This window comes from Anas acuta, chromosome 9 (genome assembly GCF_963932015.1).
Source record: "Anas acuta chromosome 9, bAnaAcu1.1, whole genome shotgun sequence".
In the NCBI taxonomy this organism is placed as follows: Eukaryota; Metazoa; Chordata; class Aves; order Anseriformes; family Anatidae; genus Anas; species Anas acuta.
In genome coordinates, this window is record NC_088987.1 from 11,849,944 (window position 1) to 11,871,127 (window position 21,184).

General features: G+C 48.0%; 1 protein-coding gene across 7 annotated transcripts in view; it reads right to left on the reverse strand.

Moving 5' to 3' along the window:
* Window positions 1-911: 911 nt before the first annotated feature.
* Window positions 912-21,184, reverse strand: part of FGF12 (fibroblast growth factor 12) — a 223,109-nt gene continuing 202,836 nt past the window's right edge. For all 7 annotated transcript variants that reach the window (XM_068691764.1, XM_068691767.1, XM_068691765.1 and 4 more), the window contains 2 exons: window positions 9,345-9,543; window positions 912-1,458 (listed from right to left, as the gene is read on the reverse strand). In XM_068691764.1, the coding sequence (XP_068547865.1) occupies window positions 1,340-1,458; window positions 9,345-9,543 (318 nt within the window). In that variant the 3' untranslated portion in view covers window positions 912-1,339. The remainder of the gene's footprint in view (window positions 1,459-9,344; window positions 9,544-21,184) is intronic.

Below are 21,184 nucleotides of genomic sequence, written 5' to 3' on the forward strand. Positions count from 1 at the left end.
AAACTGCAAGGAGAGCAAGCAAGAGGGAGGGCCCTGCGGTGCCCTGCTCACACCACAGCTGATGTGGGCTGAAGCAATGCCTCTGGGCCCTCGTTATAAAGCCAAGGGGGGTTTATTCTTGGCACCTGAGCCTGACTGAGAAGGGAAAATGGCAGCTCATGCCTTCCTCTGTGTTTTGGAGTGAGGCCATACTCATACCTAGGCTGCTGCATAATCTCAGGGCTTCCCTTCCTATAACAGACTTGGCTGGTGTGAGGCTTTGTGTTAGAGGGGTGTGTATCCTAGACTATGGGTGTAAAATGAGATGTGTGGAGCCCCTGCACACTGGCAGAAAGGGCAGCAGCTCCTCGCCCCCACGCTGCCCTGTGCCCACCCATGCCTTTGTCCTGGTGTTGCAGCCCCTGCTCCCCACCACGCAGTGCATGGCTGCTCACTCCATCCCTCCTTCCCCTTTGCTCTAACTCGCCCCTAATAAATGTAATCATTTCATCCTGCAAAACCTGAAAAACCCATTTCTGAAACTCCCCTGGCAACTAATACAGTAAAACAAGCCTATAAATATAAATAATTATGATAAAAAGGCATAAAAGGGCAGACGTGGGTCAAACGTACTCGCATAGTGACACGAGCAACAAATAACTGCACAGTGCTTGAATGTTGGTGGAAAAGGCTGAATGCAGAGCTGCTAGGTTGTTGCCTGTAACTGTCAGACTCCTAATTCGGGCAGGCCATGTTTTATTGATAGCAGAGCGAGCATAGCCATAATCCATCCCCACCGTTCCTGCTGTGTGAAAAATCCCATCCATCCCCAGGGAAACGGGAATGGCAACGGCAGTGGTGTGAACGTGAGGTGAAAGGATAAGACAGAACGCACCGCCCTGGTGTGTGTTTCTTGCACATCATATGCTAAGTTCAATTTTCCAAAAGCTTTGTTTTATTTTTAAAGGTAACATCTTTATTATTATTATTATATTTATTAGTTGTTATTATTAATATTATGCAGAGATGAGATTTTTTTCCCCCTTTGATCACAGAGCAAACAGTTTGCTTTTGAAAATGTTAATGGAGTCCTGATTTAAAACATTTTTTCTTCACTTTTTTTTTTTTGTGTGTGTGTGTGTGTGTTTTTCGTTTTGTTTTGTTTAAAACGTTGCAACAGGCAAGATCTGGGGTTCGGTTTCCTCGTCCTACACAAAGAAAGCTTCTTGAGTTCGGACTCCTAGCCACTACCGGTAGGTCCTGCCTTGCTCAGCTGTCGTCGTCTCAGTGTGGTTTCGCCAGGTGGGGTGGGAAGGTGGGTGGGAGGGGAGGAGCTGGAGGTAGGGAGGGTGTTTGTCAGCTATGTCGAGTCTTGGTTAACAACTTTGCCTCCATTCATGGTTGGTGTCCCTGAACTTTTTCTAGAGCGTCCTTGTTTTTCTCCAATTTCATGCAGCGATGGCTCTCTGTACATGCACACTGCAAACAGAAAAGACACCCGTTAACAGCCTGAAGTCACAAATGTCACTGATCAGAATGAATTAGTTCTTTGTATGTGGAACTGAAATTTTCAACCCAATACAAACACACACAGACTTAGGAAAACCCCAGTGACCCAGCAGTAGATCCTGTTCTCAAGCAAGACCTGTTACCTGCCTTTGCTGCCACGCCAGATCCTCCCTCCTTATCTGGATCCTTCCAATGGCACAGACAGAAACAAGGGATTTCTGCTTTCTCACAGTTAAATCTTTCTAGGTTTCATGTGCTTTACTGATTTTTAGTATTACATTCACATATATAAAATAAACATTCCAGTTTCCAGCACCAGCTAGCATCTCAGGATGCTAATACCATTTAATGACAGGTCCAAGAATTACCTGGTGCCCAGTCCTTAATCTCCAACACAACATAACTGGTGTCTTGAATCAAAATCCCACCTTCATCTGGGCCATCCAGGTTTTCTGGGTGTTAAGCTCTGGATGTGGAAGTGGTGACTGAAGCCCGTTTTGGTGCCTTCAGCCAAGACCCAAGGTTTGCTCTCAGCACTTGTTATTTTTTTCTCTCTAAATTAACAGTCAGCCAAGGCAAACGCTGTGAGCAGACACGTGGGGATGAGTTCAGTGACGGCAAGCCAGGAACCATCCCAGCTCTGCATGGTCACCTGGCAGTGCCTGAGAACACAGTGGCTGGAGGGCACCTTCTCTCCAGACGCGTGCCTCCAAACACGAACCTGCTGGAGCCTAGGCAGCGTCTGCCCAAGCTGTGGCACATCCCCATGCCCTGTGCAGCATCAAGCATTTGTCTAGCTCACCGCTAGGACTATGTCCTAGTGGCTGTCCTCGTGCCATGCGAGCTGTGCCAGGCCAGGGGCAGGTGCTCACACCGAGAGGAGCAGCTCTGATGAGCTCATTGCAAATACTGAGGCGTTTCAAGGGCAGGCACTTTGGAGTGGAGAACTTGAGATGGGTCCAGACTTTAAATCTCACGTCTGGATCTTTGCAAAAATTAGGAATGAAAGAACTGATTGCCTCCTCCTTCATTTTGTAATGCTGTCACAGCACAAACAACTGCCCGGAGCTCGAACACGGGGACAGAGCCCATCAGGTTTTGGTTCCGGGTAATCAACAAGAACAAAATTTCAAAAATTATCTGAAGAAATGAAACAAATATGCCACGTATAGAAAAGCGATGTAAGCGTTTATATTTATAACCTCCCCCGATTTGCAAATAAATCCTGGCAATTAGAGGCAGGCTGCAAATGACATTATTGCTCTGCATTTTACTCCTAGCTAGATAAACAGTTATAGCAGTGTGCAACAATACAGGACAGAGATAAAGTGCAGTCAACTGTGTATTAATAGGCGGGATATTGCACTGAATATATGAGCAGTGAAAAAATACGGCTTTTCCCATAGAGCATCTTTAACACAAAGCTTTCAAAGCAGTTTAAGCGCTAGCTGGGCCTCCCAACAAGCCTGGGAGGCAGGGGCTGCGCTGCAAACTGTTATTGCAGCATCATTATTTGACGAAAACGAGAAAAAGGAGAACACGAACAACTCAGCCCATGTGTCGGGGCCAGAATGAGCAATGCCAGCACTGCCGTCAGCTGCCCGGTGGGACCGTGCGGTCTGAGTGCTGCAGGGACAGTGTGGAGCCTGTCAGCAGCCTGCCAGCAGGACAGAAGTGAGCTCATGTCCCCTTTCGGCTGCTGAGCTGTCCCACACACCTTGGCGCGTGTCCCTCGCCAACCCTGTGGCAGTGACTTTCCTGTTGTGCAAAGCGCTGACCTTACGGCTGCCCAAACTGCTGCTCCGGTGGCCTAGCACTGGACAGTAAGAGCTTAAAGAACAACGGGGAAAAAGTTAATGACTGAGAAAAACCTGTGCTCGTGTTCCCTTGTGGTTTCTTAGCCCAAGTGGTATGGTTTTTTGATGACACTAAGGCTGAACATCCCTTCTGAGCCTGACCTTGGGCTGTGATGTGATGCTTGCCCAAAGGGGCTGGGTTTTTGTGCTGGTGTTGCTCCAGAGCTGTCCCACACACAAAGCTGTGCCTCGAGTCCAGTGTCGGCTTCACCCTGACCTCTCTGGTCCCAGGCTGGAGCTTGAGGCACCTGGGTGAGCTTTCCCCCAGGCAGTTTCTTGAATGGAACTTGTCTTCCCAGTCCCAGTTCCCCCACATGCCCAAAGAATCACAGAGGAATTCAAGCCACAGTTTGGGATTTTGCATCTACACTGGCCCACAACTCAGGCTGCAGAAGTAAACAACACGTGCAACAGAAAAATAAAGAAACCCTGTACCTAGCAAGCAAATAAGGCAGGAATTCAATATTTATCTTCCAGTCTAGAAGGTGATACAAGTGCTGACAAGGGGCCTGGCTGGAGGCTGCTCACACTGTGCTTTCCAGCCAGCGCTGTCAAAGCCTCAGCACAAGACAGGCTGTGCCAACAGGCCACGCCAGGAAATCCACAGCAGCACAGGACCGGCGTGTTGTCAGCATTTAGCTACCCCTACGGTATGAGCCTCACCTACCAAATATTGCCCAGACAGTCTCAAAAGGCTTCTGCACACACGCTGAGCTGCAGCCTCTGCTCCACGGTGACTGCAAACCGGTGTGCACGGCAGCAGCCTGGTGTGCGTACGGCCCCAGGAGGGGATGCACGCAGATGGGTGCCCGAAGGGCTTTGAGGCCGGGGTGACACGTTGTGCAACACGAGCTCTTGGCCTGCAGTTTGTTACTCCCTGTGCTGGGAAAGCTCGAGCGTGACTCACACGCGGAGCTGTTCGGCACCGACCGGGGAGGGGGCATGTTTGCAAATGGCCTGCCGTGCGTGCCCAGATTTTCCCAGCTTCAAACTAAATCCTTGTGGTTCGGGACCACCAGCCCTTGCTGATGGGTGAGTTTGGGGTCCCTGTGTGTGTGTGGGGACACGCTGTCCCCGTCCCCTGCATCGAGGTGAAGCAGCAGCAGCGTGGCAGGTGGCATGCCGGGACGCCGGGGAGGGCTGTGGCTCTGCAGAGCGCCAGGCAGCTCTGGCAGGATGAGCAATTAGGCTAGAACAAGGCTCCCCTCCCTGCTTTGCCTTGCTTCTCCCACCCACCCACACCCACACACCAAGCCAAATACAGCCCTTAATGTCTGGAAACCAAGCTAATGCTTTGGAGCTTCAATCAGATAATCAGCTCCTATGTCCCAGATTCTAATCAACACATCCATATTCATGCTGTAACTGGAAAGCGCCGCGAGCCTGATCCGCGGCACAGCCACGGGTGTAAATGGCAGGGGGAGAGCGGGGCCATGCCCCCGGCTGCTGCTTGCAGCTCTCGGTTCTCTGCCTCCCCAGGCCCAGCAGTGCCTGCCTTTGGCATGCCCAGGAAATAATTCTGCAAGCAGTTCAGCAGGAAGCGGGCTGCGGGTACAAGCAAGGGAGAAGGGGAAGGCAAGGAGCATCCTTCCCAAAGGTCAAGGCACGAAGCGGCTGCCTGTCACCCAGGAAGACACGAATCCCTCATCTGCATCTGGCACAGGATCCCAGCCTCATTTCTGCTTCCCAAGCCCGGCACTGGCACAGCACCCACACGGTGAAACTGAAATCACCCCGCGTGGTCTCCCTGGGCGTCAGGGGCTGGCTGCGTTAGGGAGGTACCCAAGCCCTAGGGAGCTAGGAGGAGCTGATTTTTCCACATTGCCATTCAGCAGGCAGGTGGGCAGCCCTGTGGGATCACGGCCTGGCTCTGTGGCATCCTCAGGAGCCCGGCCTCTTCCCCTCGGTGGCTGCCACCGCCCCGGGTGTCACTCTGCAGCAGCAGGAGGCCACGGCGGCCGCATTAGCTACTGCTCTGGTGGAGGGAATTAATTGTCTGAGCAACAGCTAGGGGCAGGAGGGAGCGGGTGATTATGCACCCTCGTTTTCTGCCTCTAATTACCGTGTTCCAAACCCAGGCCCAGCTGATGCGTTTCAGAGGCGTTTGAGCTCACAGCTCCCCAGCGGCTAAACGTGCGGGGTGCTGCCAGATGGAGTCGGTTTGTTCAGGTAAGGAGCACGGCAAAGGATGACAAAAAGCCAAGCAAAAGCGTGGGTAAAATACATTGCCTTTGCCCTCTAATAAGATGATTAGGAGTTTGATAGATGAACAAATGAGCTAGTGTGGGACAGAAAACATACCACAGCCTGTCTGCCTGAGAGGCAGACCCAAAAGAGGAGCTGTGTTTAGCAAGGACTGTGAGTGTTGCGGTGCTGTTTTTTCTTTTTTTTTAATTAAAAACAAAAAAAAGCGCTTCTTCTAGGATTTTGTGTGGATTAAGGTGATCTCTTTAAAGTCTTTTCATTAGGCCTACAGCATCTTCCTCCTCAGCAGTGTCTTGCACTTCTTTGCAACACCTGAAGACTCCACTTTACCAGAACTGGGATGTTGTCTCCACAGAAAACACACCAGGAAGGATCTGGCGGCTGTTCTTTGTGTGTGGATATCCATCAGTGGCAGTAGATGGCTCAGATTAGTCACTACCAGGTCACCTTCCTGATACCTGTCCAAGTCACACGGGCTGAGGCACCGTGAATTTGGATTTAGGGGCAGCTCTGCTGACTCAGAGGGAGTACGAGTCATCTTCTGCTTTCTGTGGCCAGATTTGCCACCCCAGGTATATCCTGCTTTGGGCCAGGTGAGAGATGAACTGACACGTAGCTCTTTTGAGAGAACAGGCTGGAAGTGATGTCTTCAAGGAAATTAAATAAAAACAGCAGAGCACATCCACAATAAGCATCCGATCAAATTCTTACTCGAATGACTGGAAAAGCCTCCCATTATTTGAGGTGGGCTTAGATATGGAAATAAACAAGAGGCACCACGGATAAAAGTGTTTGTCCAGCACTAATCACTACAGACACTTAAAGAGATTGAAATTGCTTTAAAAGATTACTTGGTGTCCAAGTGACAATTATACTCAAGCTAATTTCTTGTGCAGTCTGGTTCAATCTATATGTCTGCACTTTAAAGGCTCATTTAGCTCGAATGATCAGTGATCAGAAATAAAAATATCAAAAGAAATGTGTTGCGTATGTGTGTTTTTAACCAAAAGTGGCCCCACACAGTACATTAACTGCTGCCTGCCAGGCTGTTTGCCTTGGCTTTGCCTGTGCACAGATGGGAGAGGAACTTAACGCTTCCCCTGTTGTTACTTAGGAAGTTTTTTTGTGCTTTTATATTGATTAAGCTTGGTGCGACTCTCAAAAACAAACAAGCAAATCCTACCTACACTAAACCAAAAGCAACCCCTCCTACCGACCAAGCACAAAAACCTTTCTAGTCGCTTTTGCTCAGAGCAGCTCCAGCATCCTGATAATCTACTGGAGACAAAGCGACCTGTGGGATTAGCACAGCATAAAGCTGTGGCTGGAATAGGTAACACACACAGGTACTGCTGCATATATACATATGCACATACATAAATGTGGTCCTTAGAAGTTATCTGGGAGGATATTCCATGGTTATATTTATTAGTTTATTGCCCATTTGCAATTCTGAGGGAAGGACTCTGAATTCAGAAAGCAGTACAGAGCAACAGGCTTCAAGTGAGCTCCGTGAGCACTCCGGCCTTTCTTGTTTCCTTTTCCTGCAAAGGTTCCCTTCCCTGAGCTGCTGCATATTTTTTCTGCACGTGGCAAACGACTGGGAAGTTTCAGCTCGGAGATGATTGCCACTGGAGTGGTGGGTGAAGCGATTCCTGGCAGTGCGTGCACCTCTCTTTCCCGAGGGACACGATCCCCAGGCACACGTTACCCTGCCAGCCACCACGCTGCAGTATTAATGCGAACCCAAACACGGGTGCGTGCTGCGGGTCCAGGCTGGGAAGTGCTGGCCTGAATAAGCAGCAGAGCTCACACGCTGGGACACGCCACAGCGCTCAGCAAAAGGGATGTGCACATACAGCAGGGGAGCGCTTCAAATGCTTCCTTCAAGTCACGTCAAAGAGAAAGATGCTGCTAAAGCAGGGAAGGAATTGCCCCCGTTCTGTAACATCTCTGCTTGCAAGCTCTGCTCACGGAGACTTTGATGGATGCGGCACCGCCGAGTCACGTGGAGCTGAGCTTTACTCCAGCCCTCCCGAAAACCCTCTGCTACCTACAATGAATCTTGGGCTTGGGAACAGAGTCACAGAGTCCTCCTGCTGGAGTCACAGCCCCAGACAGCTGAATGCTTTGGGAAGCTGACACGTGCCTCGGCTTGGGCGGCTGCCAGCTCTTTGATGCAGCAGCGCTCGCAGAGGCTGCCTGCAAAGTGTGTGGAGGAGGGAAGGGGTGGAGGAGCCCTTAATTTGGCTGCCAACTTCCAAAGCGCTCGCTCGCTCGGGAGGTTATGTGACAGCTGTGATTGAAGCGAGCGTGGGAGGAGGCAACTGCAGGAAAGGGAAGCTCTCGGGCTGGGCTGGGTTTTTCAAAATGAAAGCCGGAGAGGCATTTGCTGCAATGAGAACTCCGCTGCGGGTCAAGCACCTCTATTATGGCAAGTCTTCCTGCACGGAGAGCCCCAGGAACGGCCTAATTTAATGCATGCAGAAGACAACTATTGAGCCATTCAACAGACTGATGCACGCTGCATCAAAAAAGAAATCTGGATTCAAAGGAACCCACTGATCGGTGCCAACACCCAGCCAGGCAGCAAAGAAATACCAGAAGGAGCTGGAAACCCAGCTGGGAAAGCTAGCACTTGCAGAAGCCTCTCCTCCCGCCCAAGGCAGGAGAGGAGGAGACGGAAGAGAAGCTGGTGACCAACCTCATGTCTGAAACAGGTCCTGTTCCTCAGCAAAACTCCAAGTGGGCTTAGGGAGTGAGTCTCCCTGGTGCCTCAAACAAACAAGAAAAAGCTCCCGGCTGCTGAAAAAATAATGAGCACCAGCCCAGGAAAAGCATGCTTGTGCCACTCTCTGTTCTTCCACCACCTCCATCTTCTGCACAAAGGCTGGAGATACCCTGTGAATGCTGAGCTCCATTTCTCTTGAATTTCCGAGCAACAGAAAAAGGATGTTTGCTTGTTTCAAAAATCAAGTTAATACCTGTTAAGGCCTAGGCTTACCGCACCACTTCTCCCCATTTGCCAGTTCCCAGCCTATAAAAAAGGTCATGGCACGAGCCTGTGGCATGCTTCAGTAGTGTACAGTCAGCAGTAGCAGGAGGGCTAAAAATCAGCTCCTCTATTTCCACTGAAACCTCGTGATGTGAGGAAGACGTTGTGTGAGAGCATCTCATCCAACTTTGGGCATCTATGATAAAGTTTTCTCTACCCCCTGTGACGTACTAGGCTGTCTTTACATACAGGAAAAAACATGAGCACCTGTAGGTTGAAACCATCTTAGACTAGATGCATAAAGCACATCCACAACTATGCTGGCAGGGCCCATTTCTGTCCTGTTACTATAAACAGTCTTGTACTCTGAAATCAGCTGAGATAAATCCTACCTCTCGTGACTCTACACAGAACTGGAAGGCCACCAATTGAAGTTGAGAAAATCCTCATGGAGAACCCAACATTAGAGTCACTGCTGAGTTGGATTCCTTTGAAACTTCGGAGTGACCAAGGGCAGCTTTCCCTTCCCAGTACCTTCTCATATGGCTGAGTTTTTAAATTCATCCTTTAGCAAGCCAAAGCTGAGAAGCTTTTATGGGATGATGTGCGGAGTTCATTTACACAGGAAAGAAAGCAGACGAAGCACTAACAGTGCAGCCCAGCACCCCTCTGAAACTTTACAGCCATCACCCTTGCTTTCTGGTCTTGCTCCCCAACACCCCCATCCACACAGCCCCAAATCTGCATCTGCAAACTCAACCACCCTCCACACCACAACGATGGAGGGAGAGGTTCCATACCTTCAATGGGTTTGGGTACAAAATGTGATGAGGGTTTGGTTTTTTTCACCCGGTTTCCCTTCATAATTTGACCTTCTTTATTGAGTCCCAGGAACCACGCTCGTCCGGATTCTTGCTGCCGGTACAGCGTGGAAGAATAAATAACGTAGTAGTTTTCAAAGACAGATTCTTTAAATTTGCACTCTGGTGTGAAAACATCCTGCAGCGAGAGAGAGAGAGAGGGAGAGAGAGAAGAAAAAGCAATGGCAAGAATTAATCACTGATCTCCTAAATTAGGCATCGCTGAGTGATACATGGTGGTCACGCATTGCAGTTAGCTTTACAATAGAAAACAACAGGCATCAGCAACACCAGCTCCCAGCAACGATCCTCACCCAGAACACTCCCCACTGAAAGGGAAGGCTTTATTTCCCTGACAAGGCAGAGCTGTGGTTTACCAAAAAAAAAACAAAAGTGAATGGGCTTGAAAAATGTGCAGGAAAAGTCAGGAATTTGTGTCCCGGTGAGCACGCAAACCCCGTCAGAGCAATGCCCTCGTTTGTGTGAGGTATTGTGAAGTGTGTATATTCTCCCAGGCCTCATCAAAAGGGATTTCGGCTGAAATAGTAAGCAAAAAACACAAGAGAGCTGAGAAGCAAAGACACAGCCCTGCTGCTCACTGCTACTCCTAGTGCCACCCCCAGCTTCGCTCTTACCTTCCCTGTGATGGATGAGAAATGTGCAATGGTCATTGTCTAAAACACTGATGCTTCTTCAAATACTTATGGGCAAAAAGCAGCTTAGCAGGGGCATTTAAGTGGATTTGGAGAACAAAACCAAGTAACCAACTTAGTTATTTTCAAAAGGGGCAGGAGGAGATGCTGGCACAACGCCCGCACATCTTTCAATAAAGATAAAGAATAACGATAACAATCAAAGCCCAACAGAGAAGTCATTTCAAACATACTCGATATCGAAGGATTTCTTCAGATACAGAGAACTGGTCTCTGACCTGCCCAGGAGCAGAGCACAGGGGCTGTCCCAGCTGCCTCCTGAGCCTGCTGCCTGGGGGTGGCTGTGCCCGGCCAGGGAGGAAAACTTGCCGTCTCTCACAAACTTCTCCAGATTTTTAAAACGGGGAAATAATATTAAGACTCTTTGAAAAGAGCTGGCTGGCCAGGGGGCTCTGGCAATGGGCTCTCAGCCCTTCACAGTCAGATACAGTTATTGGTCTGAGACGTGTTTTTCCCAGACTTCAATGAAAATTCTTCCTGTCCAAACGAATGCTTCCATTGGGTTCCTTAAAATGATGATATTATTGAGAAAAAATAAAAAAGAGAAAGAAAAAAACCTCAAACTACAACGAATAAGCATTTCTCAAGAAAAAAACTGTTTTATCAATCAAAATCTCATTCTGCAGGAGCCAGACAAGGCATCTCAGAGCCCCGTGCGTGCAGGCGGGTGCTGCTACAGGCACGCGATGCGCTCCCAACCCCTCACCACTCAGGTTCCTGCACCCTTCCTAATGGAAAACCCATGACCAACGTCTGAGCGAAGCACCTGGAGTAATGCCACGTATTTACCGCAGACCTCATTTGAAGAGTGAACATTTTGAACACTCAGCAACCCTCAGGCGTGTATTCCCCCGTGCCCCGGGGGTTATATAAAGTGCTGCTGGTCCGACAATAAATCCCGTGTGCAGCAGACCTGCGCAGCCAGGCAGGCTTGAAACCACAGCAGAGAAAGCGCAGTAGAAAGCGCAGAGCTGGGCTGCACACATGAAGCTTGCATCCATCAGCAGCACGCGGATAAAACCGCTTTCAGCCCAATGGGTCATTTTGCCCTATCCCTGAGAGCCTTCCTTGCTGGAGGAATAAATATTTTAGGCTGAGGGAGTGAAGCAAGTTGAGAGAGAACCGGATGACTTAGAGCACTAGGAAGTGGTGTTTGAAGTAGCTTCCCCAAAGATCAGTGTTTGAGCACTCCTTAAATCTACTCCTTATCTCCAGGCTTCGCCTGGCCTCGGAAGAGGTGGCTCAGGCAGTTTGCAGCCCAAGTCCTCCCTGCTCTGCCCAGCAGCAAAGCCCACGGTGGGAGCATCTCTGCAAGCAGAGTGCACATCTCAGTCCCTTTTCCCAAGCCTTGGGTACTCCACCAACACAAACGTCTCAATAAAATTCCCCTTAGGAGGACTTAAAAGTTTTTCTCTGGGGAGGGGTGGCTACCAAAACTCGCCCAAAACAAGCAGCATAATGATGTTATTTTAAAGTGGGTATCTTTAAAGGCATCAATTTATTGAAGATATAAAAAATAAAGCAAAAATAGTACCTGTCCAACTGTTTCTGTGAGTTCCCTGGTTAGTTCCTCATCCCCCCCATTAAGCTGACAGACAGCTCCGGACACTAACCACGGCACCACCACCAAAAGCTTTCCAGCTCTCTAAATCAGGCAGCTTTAGAAAACCCATAGATTTGACAGCTAAGTTCTAGTAAAATAATGCCTTTTTATGCACTATTATTATCTTTCTTATTACACCAGTAGCAACAATTAGTTCCCACTGTCCCCCAGCACAATTCCTCCTACTGCCAAACCAGCAGTCTCTGGGCTCTGTGCAGGTTCCAGCTCCAGAAATCTTCGGCACAGCAATTGCCGTGTGAGGACCTGACACAAAACCCAAGGGGATGGCGATGGAAAAGCAGGTCACAGACAAGAGAGGAAGACAGACCAGCAGGACACGGAGCACTCTTCCAAGCACTGGGGATATTTGGTGTGTCCTCTAAACCTATTTACCATGAAAACCCTTCTGGTTTTCTTCAATATCTTCTTGGTGGCCCATGTCAAGCCTTCCAAGCTTACCAGGCCCAGCTGTCACGTCACTTGGTTCCTGCCCATGTCTCTTGCTTTGTGGTGTCTCATAACAGAACACTATTGGGATATTAATGGCAGAGCCTCTCTACAAGCTTTGCTGTCAAAAATTAGTTGTGGCAATGATGCCAGGCCAGGTGGGACACGCTGTCAGTTGTCTTGTGCTGAGAACTGGGAAGGAAGAGCAGAGCGCAGGTGGGCAGATCAGGCTGCATGCTAACCAAATTCCTAGCTGCAACTGCTGCACGGGCTGAAATCAGAGACGCCTGAAGGTGTTTGTGGAAAACCACTGAGTTATTAGCCAAATCTCTGCTGGTTGTTTTGCTTTTTAAACTAATCTCAGTGTTGATGAAATGTGCTAGATGGGAAGACCCGCAATGCAATGTTTTCTCAGCATCACACAGACACAGGGTGGGTAAAAACAGCAGAAGGACCCTCAGGCTGTGTCCCCCACATGCCTCTGACAAGCCATAAGGACATCCTCCTCCACAATTAATGCTGTGATGAGCCCTGGGGTCAGCAGCACCCACTTCGCTCTCTCGCTTGGCGCAGGGACCTTTCAAAACAGGCTGGTTGCAAACCCCACTCAATTATTTTCCCAACTCCCTACTTGATAGAAATAACATGACCAGGTACAGATGGCTTCATCTTTTAATCATCAGCCTTTTGCAGTCTTTAAACACAGAAATAAATCGTGCCTCTGTTTCCTGTACCAGCTCCACAGTGCTCTTCAACCCTTGGCAGCACCATCCTGAACCCGGCTCACTCAGGAAAGCCGTCAGTTCTCCTCATTAAAGAGTGGGGTTGTGACTTGGAGAAAAAATAAATACATTTGTCTGTTTTATCTTCATGCCAAATATGTATTTTTTTGACTAAATTATCTTTGGATAGAAAGAAAATAAATACATTTATTTGTTCACTATATGGATTTAGTGCTTGAGGTGTTTTGTTAAATGTCTCTAGACGTTACTGAAAATTATTTCAAAAAGCAGATTTTTTTTTTTAATTGTTAAACTAAAAACTTGTGTGAAATACTTGTAGAAGAGATGTTAGCCATTTACATGCCAAATGATTAGCATCTGCCTCCAACTTGTTTTCAGTATCTCAACACAACCCCTTGAACAAAAGGCCGTTCCGGTACGGCACAGTAATGAGATTTGCTTTCAGAAACAAACACGGGGCTGCTCTGTGCCAACTCCAGTTTTATTGGAAATCGGAAATGGCACAGTTTAGGAAAAAAACAAAGTCAAATGGCAGCTATCACACAGAAAATCAGAGACTACATTCAATGGCATTTTGAATCGAAGAAGGGAGCCAAATAGATGTAACTGGCATTTTGTTTTTTTTTTGTTTTTTTTTTCAGTGCACCAGACCTGCTCAGGGAGGGTGTAAGGTACCACAGTTTGCCCCAAAAGCTATTTCTATTTTAGAAAAGCAAGATGTTTAATTTTCCTTGATCGCTGTAGTGTCTCCTGCCATTTGTATATGGAAATGTGGTTGGGATTTCCAGGCCTGAGCCATCTTCTGTACCACGTGAGCCAGTCTGGTCCTTCGGGGAGGTGTCAGGAGCAGCTGGCTGCCTTTGTCCCCAATCCTGACATGGGCTGGGGGATCTGTGAAGGACAGACTTTTTCTAATCTAAATCAGCTTTCACCTGCTGTGGTCTGGTAAGTCTATCCCAGCTTAGCTTTGAGCAAAACAAGCTCGACTGGACTCTCCTTTGCACGTCTGTGAAGATGGAGAAGCTCCACAAGACCCTGGTGGAGAAACATTGCTGTCAGACCTGTGGACACGATGCTTCAGGAGGCACAGGGCATTCCAGGGATGCTCAGCCACCCTTGGACATTTTTGCTCCTTTAAAAAAATGCCAGTCCAATGGAGTCACAGCCCTGGAGCTGCTCCAAGCAAGCAAAGTGCTGACCCCTGCCCATATCAGGCTGGGGGCATCGCCTCTGCCAGCACCCTGAGCATCCTCAGCTGGGAGTGCATGCAGGGCCCCAAGGTATGCACTTGCCCCTTGCTTTGTTTGGGCCAAGCCCCGAGCAGCAAAGCCCTGCTGTCCCCAGAGCATGTCAGGAATGGTGACAGGCAGCAGGAAGGCTGTCACTGGCTGTCGTACCCAAACCCAGCTGCGCTCTCAGCATCCCCCAGGACTGAGCCACTTGTTTGTACGCCTTGTCATTTCCCTACAAACATCCTCAAAATTGCCAAATAAATAAATAAAGATCTTTTTATATATATATATATATTTTTTTTTTCCTGAAGATGTCCTTTTATTATAACCCAAAGGAGAACAGCAAATATACACATCCACACGCAAACCTAATGACTTAATAAATTTAGTCACTGAAACGAGCGGCAATAAAAGAAAAAGCCTATTCTGCAAGTAGTTTGTGCCACAGTTTAGGGAAGGGATGTTAATTATGAGCGTTGAAATATCTAACTAACATACTCCCAGAGTAACAGTTTTTCTTTGTTTACAGCACTTACGGGTTTCTCTTTTATGTTCTGCACAATTACTGAGCCGGATCTTCCGACGGGATAAAAGCAGCGAACGGCACCAGAGCCCCTGGCACGGCAGCAGCTCCCTCCCAGAGAATGAGGCTCGGGGTATTTACCGGTGCTAGTGGTAACAGGTAAGAGTTCAGCAAGTCAATTAACATGTATTAAGGAGCTCCTAGTAAAAAGGGAATCATAAATATGATGACAGCTGTCAGCAACCAGAGCAGGGTTTAATCTGCATCCCTTCAATGCCAACAGCACTGAGAAGTTCACCATCAGTACCAATGCTCATAGATCTGTGTGGATAAAGACACTGGCTTCTCAGAGACCCGTGGGCTGCCAGAAGAAAATGTAAGTGCCCACAAACCTCATCCTAAAGCGTTTGTTGCTGGCCTGGTTCCTAGGACAGGGCTTTCGCCATGTAGGTCCCGTGCACAGGCTAAGCCCCCTGCAGCCCACAGAAGCACCCCCTGGGCACTGATGCCCTGCGTAGAGCCCGCTGGCTGAGCTCAGTGTCCTCCTGCTCAGTGTAGCTTCCTCCGTGGCCCAGGGCTGCATCTGTCTGGAAATGCTTGGAAATAATTGTAGCTGAGCTCTCCTGGCACGTGATCAAGAACCGCAAAACTGCATCCAAACTGTACATCTCATCACATCTTTGTCCAGATGGCAGGTGATATTCTACTGTTCACACTCCACTTTTCCTCCCCCTTCTAGCTCCATGAGAGATTGGTGACAAGTCTTCCTGGTGGCCTTTTACAAGTAGGAGAGAGCAGATATGTTTTAAAATAACAAGCTGCTACATGGGAGCGCACAGCCCTGCTGCAGAGCACAGACTCACTTGATGAGACAATATGGTTATCTCCGAGTATTTTGACTCTGCCTGAGCCATCTGTGGGTTGGAGGGAACACATTTTCAAATAAATCACCATCCGTGGCAGGTCCAGTCCCCAGCGAGCCGGGAAGCAGCATTAACTCGCAATCCAACTTACCGCCCCTGGAAAATGTAACGATGAGGCTATTTGCTCTCACTTTTGCAGGAACTGTCTGTGCCCAGGGTACATACTTGGTGTGTTGGCTTCGTTATAAAACAGCAAAGCCTGTGGTGGAGCGCAGGTCTGCTAAGTCTCAGGAACTGCCCCAGCATTCCTTGGCAAAGGAATGGAGACAAAGGTGTGATTGCAGCTCACGGGGATGTGTGTGTGATAACCCCGCAGCAGAGCAGCAAGGACATCTGCCTGGGCACGTGGCTGGGGATTGACCAAACCCATGGAGGTTCTGCAAGAGATGCCGAGCTCCATTCTGCCCCAGCTAGCTGGTTGCCTAAACTGAAATGAGCTCGTATGGATCCACACGTGCCATGGTCTAGCGTCCGGCTACGAAGCAGATGAACCCTCTGAATTTTTGAGATCCAAACTCAGACCCGTCCATCCCACTGTACCTCAGGATTGTGTTCTGCTTTCAGCTCTTGGCCTGCTCACCACACAGACGCATTTCTTCTAAGCACTTTATAAAGTTAAAAATGCCTGGATTCACTGCACTGGCCTTTGGCAGCTGCTCATGCAAACCTGATAGGAACACAGCTTTCAGTTTAATGAGTGCTGACAAGAACATAGCTCGGGACGGCTCTTCAAGCTGGGCTGCTCGCTTCCATGCCTCCCCGGAGAGCCTGGGTAGGCTGGGGGAGAGCACAGGCTCCGGGAGGCAGACCTGGGTACCAAGCACGGAGCAGCTCCGTGTGCAGTTACCCAGGAAAGGCTGCACGCTGAGCAACTCGCAGATGGGGGACAGACAGAAAAGTCACATATTTTGTCTGTTGTTCCACTTTTTGTTATTGATGGACCCCAAAATTCAATTCATGGTTGGACGGAATAAATTTCATCCTTTCTTTTCAAAACATTAGGCATATTTAGATTTTAACTGAATATTTTTTTAAATTCTGGATCTCATTTCAAGGTGGAATTGTAAAGTCTTTCAAAATGTGGAGCTGGTAAGAACTGGAGCAGTGATCACAGCATAAATGGCTCATTCACATGGCACCTGGCCCATCCAGCCCAGCACCACTCTTCTAGAAAAGCAACTGCTTCCTACCAGAGGGGTTTTCTGACAGCACTGTCTCTGGTATCGCACCCCTGGCAGCTTGGAGATCTGGTGAAACCCCAGGACCATTTATAATCTAGGAATCCCACATTATCTATTGTCTTCTCTACATTCTGTTTTCCTAACAAAGTGTCTGGAATTGGTAACACTGCTCTCGGCTCTGCTTCCTCCAAAGCAGTACCCAGAAATACATCTTTGCATTCAGAGATAATGATCATGAGACAAGATGGGACAAGATGAAGATATGTTAGTTGCATACAAGAAAAACAGATTTCCTAAATTAGCATCACACTGCCTCATCTGCTAAAGCCTGAAATAACCATGAAGAAAAATAATAATGTATGAACCCCAGAAGCACGGCCAGATGGGCTGTTTTGGACCTGTCATCTCTCCATAGGGCCACAGAGAGTTTCTGGGCATTCATTTCAGCCTGAGTGCAGGGCACAATGAATTGACTTGTGGCCTTTGGTCACTTTTGCAATATTGCTATGTTTATTTCTGTTGACAGTAATAACAACAATATATAAACTAAAATAATGATTACATATTTTTAAACATGACACCATTTTGTTCTGATATACAAAAGAGACCTCTGATTGGAAAACTAGCAGTAAGTATTAGATTTATCATATTGTTATTGATATTTAAATTATCCTCAGAGGCTCAAACCACAGCAGGAGCACTTTGGGCATTTAATAAAAACACCCTTGCCATAACAAGAGGAAGGGAAGCCCATTTATTTCCTACATTTTTTGTGCAGAGATCCCGAGCACCGAAAGACCAGGCAGTTTGCTGAGTGCTCTGTAAAACCAGAGGTGGCAGAGCTAGCGGAGAAACTTATTTCCCCTGGGTTCCAGTTCATTTTCTTAGGCAAAGGTCCTCTCTTTCTTGTATAAATGAAGTAATACAGCTATAACAACGTCGGGGAGAACGGGACCACAGGCAAGCCCCCGGCCTTGTAAGACAGTCTCCTGTGGACGGCGCTTCAGCACACCGACAGAGCCCAGCCTGCCCTCGCCCCCACGGCACAGCCGGGCACCAAGCACAGGTCTGAAGGAAAAACCAAAGGCTCTAGCCCAATTTTCTGTGCAGTTCGCTTTTTGGAGTAACACATCACGTGGGCAGCAGATAAGAGACTTGCCGAGGAGCTCGCCGGGCCTATGACAAGTGTAAGCTGGTGACACACCGAGATAGCCTCCTGGCTTTGACTCCTACACTCCAACCGCGAGGCCGGGTGGACACACAGCACACCGACACGCTCCCCGTCTGCTCCAGTGCTGGGAAGATCTCTCCTGCATTAAACCAATTTCAGAGCTGTCACAACCAGGGCTGGAAATTCAATTTCTTTGCCGCTAAAACTTCCATCCTGAAAACGAGAGGTGCTAGATTATGAATATTTTGACAGCTTCCTGACAGGGTGGCTACAACCGGCCAATTAACCACAGGCCCCGCGGTCTGAAGCATCAGCTGAGGTTGGGGTGAGCTGGTGTTGGACAGGCTGGATCTCCCAGCCAAGAAGAAATGTTATGAAGTGTGAATATTCATGTGGCTTTTGCCTCCCCCTCGTTACAGCTGCCGCAGCGCCTACGCAGAGAAAAGGAAAGGTTGGTGGCGTGTTCTTGGGAGGAGGCCAGCTCTGCTGCCCACCAGGAGGGCCGAAGGGAACCCACCAAGATCTCTGCCTCAAAGCCTACACCTCCGCATGGTTTCTGATAACCAAGCCAGAAAAAAAGAAAAAAAAAAGTAAACAGTGCTTCCCTAAAACCTGTCAGGATTACCCTAAGGTCTCTGCCCTATCTCTGCTGAGGCTGCTCTGGCTGCAGCCAAGCAAACCACGTGCCCAACGCTTCAAATCCCTCTGCTCATCATCCAGAGCACCAGTGAAGGTGGATACGTGCTACGAAGGCAGATTGTGAAGAGGGGCTGCAGGTTCATTTCTGCTGGTCCTGAGCATCATTTACAGCCAGTGGAGGAAGTTCACTGGCGAGCATCTATCCTGTAACCGAGGCACTGGACTTCAAGTTCTGACAGCAGACTCCTCAGCTGCTCCTGAGTCCTCCAGACTCTGTGTCCTTGAGCCAGACGCTTTGGGCTACCGCCTCATCTAAAATTCTTTAGGTTGCTCATTGTGTATGAAAAGCCTGTCTCTGGCTGCATACAATAGAAGCATATTCAGCCCGAGGAATGAATGAGACTCCAGCTCCTCAGAACATTTTTGGGAGAGAGAGAATGAGACGAGAAAGAAAGTGTTTGGCATGAAACGCAGACAGCCCTTTGTTCATCTATTTCCTGGGAAGTCAGAAAATCAGCCAACTCTGCTGTGATAGAAATCCCATCCACAGATTGACCACGGTATCTCTGCTTAGCCTGAAAGAGCTGACAAATCCCACAGCCCAGAACAACTTTACAGAAAAGACCAGGCCTATTTATACCTTGAATGGATTTCCGTGATACGTACGTGCTGACAGCCTGAGTTATTATTATTATTTTTTCTGTTACTTTCATTTTGATGTGAATTAACTTGTGGACAATGCACAAACATTTTGAATGGACCCAAACTATGGCACAGCTTAGATCTGCCTGTTCAGTGCAGGCAGCCAAGTGACCCATTGTAGCCGACTCTTTGCTTCCCAGGAATCAGACAGATGGAAGTGTATCATTAGGGATTTTGTAGCAGTGGCTATAGTGAAATTTTTCACTCTGTTGCACACTTTGCTAGAGAACTCAGATTAGCTTTGGCATCTGATCCTGTTCAGAAGCCAACTAATGACTGCAACTTCCAATCTAAGATAATATAGTCACTCTAGAGAGAGTAATATAATACAGCAACTCTATTTGGCACAATGCACGGTAAAGCAGGAGATCGTTTTACTGTGTTACTAATATATAGAAGACTCTGCAACTGTCTTTAAATTATATGACCCAAAACACATCAACAAAACAATCCAGTATTAAAAATTGGTTATCTCCTATTTGTAGCTCCTTACTGCAGCACACTCTCAGTGAGATCTAGGGTTTGCCATCAGCTCTGTGAACATTTCATTTAAGTTTACGGGCTCCGTGTTTACAATGCAGGACCGAATGGGTAGAGTGAAAGTGCTGGTGGCGAGGACCCAACATATCGCCCTGTGCATGTTTCAGGATGGGTTCAGTTGCTCATCTGCCACCTAGTCCCATGGCATAAACATTGGGCACATTAGAGGCTGTCCTGGGGGGCACCCTTCAGTTTGCCTGTATCCAAAAGGAGCCAAGTTTGCACAGCCTCAGATCACTCTGTGACATGAACCACAGAGCAGCACGTGAGTGCAATTCAGAGATTTGCTCCAGAAGTGCACTTCTGATCTAACTAAAACACTGATCCCAGAGATGGCTGGGATGGTTGCCTTACTGCAACAGGGTATAATAAAGTGGGCATGTGATGGATGTGAAATGTCAGCACACCTCTTGCACACCGTATGTCCTTTAGAGGAGCTGGGGGCCCTGTGTGCCCACTGGGAAAACAGGGAAGTGAGGAGTGTGCAGCAAGCTAGGTCGTGGTTGCACACAAGGTCCCCTTCTCCTGCAGTGTGGGGTTTGCACTTCAAGTTGTTCCTTTGTCATCTGAAATGCCTCACTGGGGGTAAGAACAAGAAGCCTTCCAAAAAAGCACTTGCCACCAACATCCACTACAAGAAATAGCCCCATTAGCAGTAATAACAGAAAGGTCATTTGTTGAGCCTGCCTATTTCAATCTCAGTACACTGCTTGCAGGAAGCTAGAAGCTGACTGTATGTCACAGCTGGATCCTTCAGAGGTCTGAAAATACTCTTTTTGTCACAATAAGTTTTAAAAAAAATCTAGTTGATCTGTTCTAACAAACAGGTTCGGAAGGGGAAGAAATGCTCAGGGCTGTCCTGACCATATCACTGGAGAAGAAATGTATCCTTACCTGCTTTGGTTGTTTTTTTGTGTGCTAGCCCAGAACAGGAGAAAAAAAAAGCCACAAAGGAGAAATCTTTTGCTCATTGACATAACAGTCCTGTCTCAATATCCACAATATTTCATAGTTTTCGTATGTTTTCATTGACGCTAAATCCTGAATCATTAATGCAGCAACAAGAGCAGAATCAGATCCTCTACGAATCACTAAAGCTGGACTACACATTCTGTTCAAGGAATAAACACTGACTCACAAATGTTTCAATTAAAATGGATATGATCACTTTCATAACAAGGGAAATGAAGGAGAAGATTAGAAGTCCTGTGGGAACATAACTGCTGGTGCTTGGAGCAAAAGACACCAAGATAACCTCAAGTCCCAAAGTGTCTGACTTAACTCATCCAAAGGCTGGGACTTCATGCAAGCAAAATGATTTAGGAAAACCTTATTGTGTGATGGCGTATTCGTACTAATGGAC